The sequence below is a fragment of the Pyrus communis genome, chromosome 8, assembly GCF_963583255.1.
Source record: "Pyrus communis chromosome 8, drPyrComm1.1, whole genome shotgun sequence".
Taxonomy (NCBI): Eukaryota; Viridiplantae; Streptophyta; class Magnoliopsida; order Rosales; family Rosaceae; genus Pyrus; species Pyrus communis.
The window spans coordinates 6,128,772-6,134,908 of record NC_084810.1 but is presented as its reverse complement, the minus strand read 5'-3'; the positions used below and the strand labels follow the sequence as shown (position 1 = coordinate 6,134,908).

Here is a 6,137-nt window from a genome sequence, read left to right as displayed (position 1 = left end):
TCCAAATTGTCGACTACAGTTCGGATCGCTGGTTTAATCAGGTCGGTCGGATTCATACCTACCCTATCAATTTTCAATGTATTTTCTAATTTCTTTCATGGAATGGTGTATTTTTTCACATCATTATTAAATGGTTGTAATGTTTATAACTATATTTATTATTGTTGAATAAATATAAATTCTGAATTTTATCTTTATTTATTAAATAAATTTTAAAATTTAAACTTGTTAACGATAATATATAAAATAACAAATATTACCACCACTAGAGAATTGGAGGAAAAATATTCCTTTCATGGAAAGAGTACTATGGAGTATGGACACCTTGACCCAAACCACCAACCATTGGCAGTGCCAGTGAGTTGTCACTTTCCCTGTCTTCACATCGCCTGAGCAGCTGAGCTTGAGCTACTGCAAAAATGGGGATATGTATTTCATTTCCGGCACAATCGATTCACTGAAACGGAACGCTCCGGATGCAACGGCTGCCAAGAGCTTGTGCTACACCGCGTACGGTTATGGGTCAGCCACCGTCACCAGAATCTATAACGCCGTCAGAGGCGAGGAATCCCGGTCCAAGTTTGTCCTGTTCGGAACGAGCGTCGTTAAACACAAAGCCGACGAGGGCCTTAAAAGCGTCCCAGGTTTACTTCCAATTTCATTTACATTTTTCGAATTTTGTCTTTCAAATTAAAAAAAAAAATTAAAATTTAGGACGAACTACTCTCTCTTTGCTTTTGAAGAATTAATTGTGTTTATTTATTAGTGTTTTTGTAGTTTATGAAATCTTGATCACGGATAATTAGGAAATAAAAAGAAATTTGTAGAAATAATTTGGTTCCTTGGACCTCGTCGCACCAATTCACTTGTCCCAACACTCTAATTTTTGCAACTTTACGTCTTGTTACATGTATCACTTAAAGATATTGTTACTCTATGACCTCGCGGTGCTTGATAAACATTTCGTTTTTTTGTTTTTCATTTGCATTGTTTGTGCTCGAGATAGAGGAATATGATCATATGAGTGGAAACTATGGAAGAGAAACAGTGAAGGGAGGGTGGTGGAAGAAATGTATGAAATAAAAACTTGAAAGTGAAACCAACTGAAAATTGTTTCCGGTTTTTGGTTTTCATTTTTGTGTACCATTACATTTACATTTCTTCCACGTCTCCTGCGTCATCCTTCCATCCTTCATCGTCTTTCCTCCAACTGTAAATATGTTGCTCAAACTTTATAAAGTCCGGGTTCCATGAGTTTCCAAAGTGTTGGTGTCATGCATTGATGCGGAGTTTGTTACAAGCCTAGCCGGCATTTGTTTTCTACTAACTTTTAGGTGGATTTTAGGTTACAAAATTCTTTCCAAATCACTTCGTGACGTTAAAGAGTCCGATAACCAAACTTCTCAAAAGGAGTCTGATAAAGAAAAAGTGCATTTGAAGGCGGTACAGGCTGATCTAGACGGATTCAAGAAGGAATTCAGTGAATTAATACAGGAAATTACACAAGCAAGAGGAGATAGATAAGCCATGTGCAGATTTGAAGTCAGCTGATAAGATTCGTTCGAAGATGTGATGGAGGAGTTTATGGGCGGGCATTTCTTGGACGATTTAATTGTTTTTTCGCCGGGAAACCTAAGAAGACCATAGGAAATGGAAGGCAATGCCAGGTACCGAGTGAAGATAGGTGGAGCTATGATCACTATTAGTCATGACTTTGTACTGTGTGTCAGGGCCGGACCTGAGTTTTTAGGGGTCCTGTGCAAAACGTAGATGGAGGCCTTTCATTTTTTTTAATGTTATATTTCTTTATTTATTTTTTTTCCATTTTTTCATCTATAAAATTAAAATATTACAAGTTACTGCAACAAAAATAAGTTGTTTGATCGGCCAGGTTTTTTTCCTTACCTTCAAAGGTCCTAGTTACATGTTGGATGCGTTTTTATTAACCTAGCACATGGGCAATAAGGAAGAAGAGCTAAACCGCTAGTGCTAGAAGCACAAATATAATTGTCTTTTGCATCTGATCTATTTTATATGCATTAGTATACATGTAATGAAAATTTGGGGGCCCTTCCGAATCGGAGGCCCTTTTGCACACCTTCAGGGCCGGCTCTGCTGTGTATCTCTAAGTGCATTTGCAATTCCATCTGTTTTATAGAGGGGCCTAGACTTAAGATTTCGCCAAAAGCTTTTTATTTGGTTGATTAGTGTAGCTCGAAATAGTTGGGATGTGATTAGTGTAGCTCGAAATAGTTGGGATGTGATTAGTGTAGCACGATGGTTAAAGTATCAACAAAACTTTGAAGTTACTAATATGAACACTCTAAGAGAAATGTTGGAAGAGCTAATTAGCCAAAGTGAAGATGTAATCGAAAAAATAGAGGCCGAGCCTCTCCTTCTAAGTAAACCACAACGGGATGAAGTCTACGAGTGGTTAGAGAATGTGGCAAGGATCAAAACTCAAATACTAACTATTGAAAAACTCGGCGAACGGAAATTTCTCTCGATTGCACATCTTGCAAAGCTTGTTGATGAAAAAATTGGAGAAGTTGAAGAATTGCTCGAAAAGGGTAGTCTCTTTAGTGAGATTTCCAGTAAGAAGTCGTTTAAGTACGTGATCATCGGTGGTGGAGTTGCAGCTGGATACGCAGCAAGGGAGTTTGTCAGGCAAGGGCTTGAACCTGGTGAGTTAGCGATCATATCCAAAGAAGCCGTTGCACCTTATGAACGTCCGGCACTTAGTAAGGGCTATCTGCTTCCTGAGGGAGCTGCAAGGCTTCCGGGGTTCCATGTCTGTGTCGGAAGTGGAGGAGAGAAGCTGCTTCCGGAGTGGTATGCGGAGAAAGGCATTGAATTACTTCTTAGCACAGAAATAGTCGAAGCAGATCTTCATTCAAAGATCCTCACTAGTGCAACTGGGGGAATGTTTGAATTCGAAACTTTGATCATTGCAACTGGTTCCAGAGTTATAAGGTTGACAGAATTTGGTGTGCAAGGAGATGATGCCAAAAACATTTTCTACTTGAGGGAAATCAGCGATGCCGATAAACTTGTGGAGGCAATTAGAGCCAAGAAAAACGGAAAGTTAGTGATTGTTGGAGGAGGGTACATTGGTCTCGAAGTCGGAGCAGCTATTAGAATCAACAAATTCAATGTCACCATGGTTTTTCCGGAACCGTGGTGCATGCCTCGGCTTTTCACTAAAGAGATAGCCGCTTTCTACGAGGGTTACTACGCCAATAGAGGAGTTCAAATGATCAAGGGCACCACTGCAGTAGGGTTCGATGCTGACACGAACGGAGAGGTAAAGGCAGTGAAACTCAAGGATGGCAGGGTGGTGCAAGCTGACATTGTTGTTGTTGGTGTCGGCGCAAAGCCTCTAATTGATTTGTTCAAAGGGCAAGTCGGTGAAGAGAAAGGCGGAATCCAAACTGATGGAATGTTCGAAACAGATGTCCCTGATGTATACGCCGTGGGGGACATTGCTACTTTCCCTATGAAATTGTATGACGACATGAGAAGAGTTGAGCATGTTGACCATGCCAGAAAATCAGCCGAGCATGCTGTGAGAGCTATCAGGGCAAGCGAGGAAGGGAAGTGGATTGAAGAGTATGACTATGTGCCGTACTTCTACTCCCAAGCCTTTGATTTGTCTTGGACGTTTTATGGAGACAATGTGGGCGATCTGTTGCTGTTTGGGGACCCCAATCTGGCATCAAACCAACCGAAGTTTGGAGCAGCATGGATCAAGGACGGGAGGATTGTGGGAGCGTTTTTGGAGGGAGGGACAGATGCAGAAAACAAGGCTATTGCCAAAGTTGCAAGGGCACAACCTTCAGCTGAGTATCTGGATACACTGAATAGGGAGGGCTCTTCCCTTGATATTTCCATGTTAACAAATTCCCACATATAATTTGGGAAGTGAGTTTAATAGGTTACTGGAACTGAACTCTATATATTTATGTTGCACCCTCTATAAATTTCAACAGATTGATAATGTGTGTCCTGGATTTGATATTTTTCAATTCTTCACAGTTCATTCTCTGTATATATTCCTTGGATTGGAAAAGAAAAATTGCCTTCATAATTTCATTGCTCTTTCCTTCTCTTTTCGCAATGCATTTAGATCCTAACTACGTTCTTTGTGAACTCGGATGGATGAGCGTGTCAACAGGATTACGTGAACTTTGGTTGGAACAACACTAAGAAAGCAAAATAATAACTATCAAATAACATTTAACGACGGTGGATATTTTGGACAGAAAATTGGTTGAGTTCTTGGTACACGCACTCGTGATTGTTTCTCGTTCTCCATTTTTCCATTGTTTTCTATCGCTGCAGGTAGGAAGCAAGTGCATCAGATTCTACAGGAAGGATTAAAGGATCAACCACCCCTTTCAGCATCTCCTGATGACAAGAAGAAACCGGAAGATCTTAAGTTGGTGATGGAGGAAATGCACGCGAACATGGAGCAGATGCAGGAAGGCACGGATATTGTGAAGCAACAATGTAAGACATAAGGGCATCCAAAGAAGATGCCGGATGAAGGCGTTCAGGGTTCAGATCTTCTGCAGGACAATAAGAAAAGGATCTTCATTCGTTCGCGTCTTTAGAACGAGATTTAATGTTAATGACCAAATGCAATGTGATATAGTATTGGGGATAAATCATATTTTACCAAGCATCCATTACTTAGTAAATTTAAAATACCATTTCATTCTGAAGTGAGATTTGTTCTGTATGATATGAATGTTTATGAACTTGAGTTGTGTTAGTATTTTTGGAGCAACTCCTTCGACAATCCATCAATTTCTCAAATTTGTTGTGGTGTATACATTTGCTTTTCTGAAACATAAGTTTTACATATCAACAACATTGTTATACTAAATTTATTTGCTAATTTTGTTGATCAAATGATATATCTACGCAAATGTAAGTACAATATGGATTAATAATAAATGAAATTCAGAATGAGCTTAAATTTCAATAAAATGAAATATTGTCCCATGATTTGGTGGGTATAACACTCAAATTATTAAGCAAAATTTTTTCCCAAAAGAACATTGGAAATTTAGTTATGTCCCATTAATCATAGACCTTGTTTCACCATGCGCTTTGACCTTTCAATTTGTGCCAACACTTCATGCGGTTTTTGTTAATTATCTTGTCAATTTGAGGGTTATTTTTGTCTGTTTAGTACATTAAAAACCTTTGAATTTACTGTAGTATGTAAATGTATACTTTTAATAACATTTGTTGTAAATGTAGCGTGTTGTTGACATATATGCCCTTGAAATTTTGGTGATGTGCATAGCACGAGATGGAATTTTCGGATATTAGAATTTACATACATGAATTGAAAGTCTAGGGATCAGAAATTCAAATTGGAAGTTCAAAGAACAAAGTGAAACAATGTTTTTAGACATCATTAAAGTTTTCTCGATGGTTTGTTTATACTTATTTTCTCTACATACGGAGCTTATATGAAATACGTCGTTTTGTTGATACTTTCGATTGATGTACAAAAAGGAAGTGACTTACATGATATATAAAGGGAAGCGACTTACAATGCACGAAAATGACACAATAACAATATAACGGTGCTGACACACTCCGATCCGGATATCCAAATGAACATTGAAATCGAGGCATGTTAACAGACATTTGGAAGGTGATGATGCTATAATATGCAAATGATAAGTAAAGTGTACGAATAAATTAAAACCAAAGTCTAGAACTAAATTAGACAAAGAGTGACAGTGCGTATGGCGGGAAGAACCCTTATTACAAATGCATGTAGTGTCAGAGCATAAAAGTGCAGTAAATGTAAGAAAATTCTCATCTTGGAGAGGACGGATATTACACAAGTAACATGAAATAGAAGTAGATGTCAGAATCCCCCAATGAACCCTTGCTCCCCATAGAGTCCAACTATTAAGTCCTGGAGGAACGCAAAGAAAAAGTGTAGGTGGGCAAAATAAGTATTTACCAAAACTTTTGCTTTTCGTAACCCAGTGACCTGTAGTTGTAAAACCCATAGTTTCCAAAATCATAATATGTATAAGTATGCAAAACCAACACGAATGGTATAAAAGTAGTTATACTAAGGACACTGGAAAATCACAAATGTGTCAACA

General features: G+C 38.4%; 1 protein-coding gene across 1 annotated transcript; it reads left to right on the top strand.

Moving 5' to 3' along the window:
• The first annotated feature begins 427 nt into the window (after positions 1-427).
• On the top strand, positions 428-3,981 carry LOC137742846 (monodehydroascorbate reductase, seedling isozyme-like). Its single transcript, XM_068482794.1, has 4 exons — positions 428-644; positions 1,346-1,443; positions 2,159-2,207; positions 2,274-3,981. Exons 1-4 carry the CDS (start codon positions 428-430, stop codon positions 3,911-3,913), a joined length of 2,004 nt encoding a protein of 667 aa, XP_068338895.1. The 3' UTR covers positions 3,914-3,981.
• Positions 3,982-6,137: the final 2,156 nt, after the last annotated feature.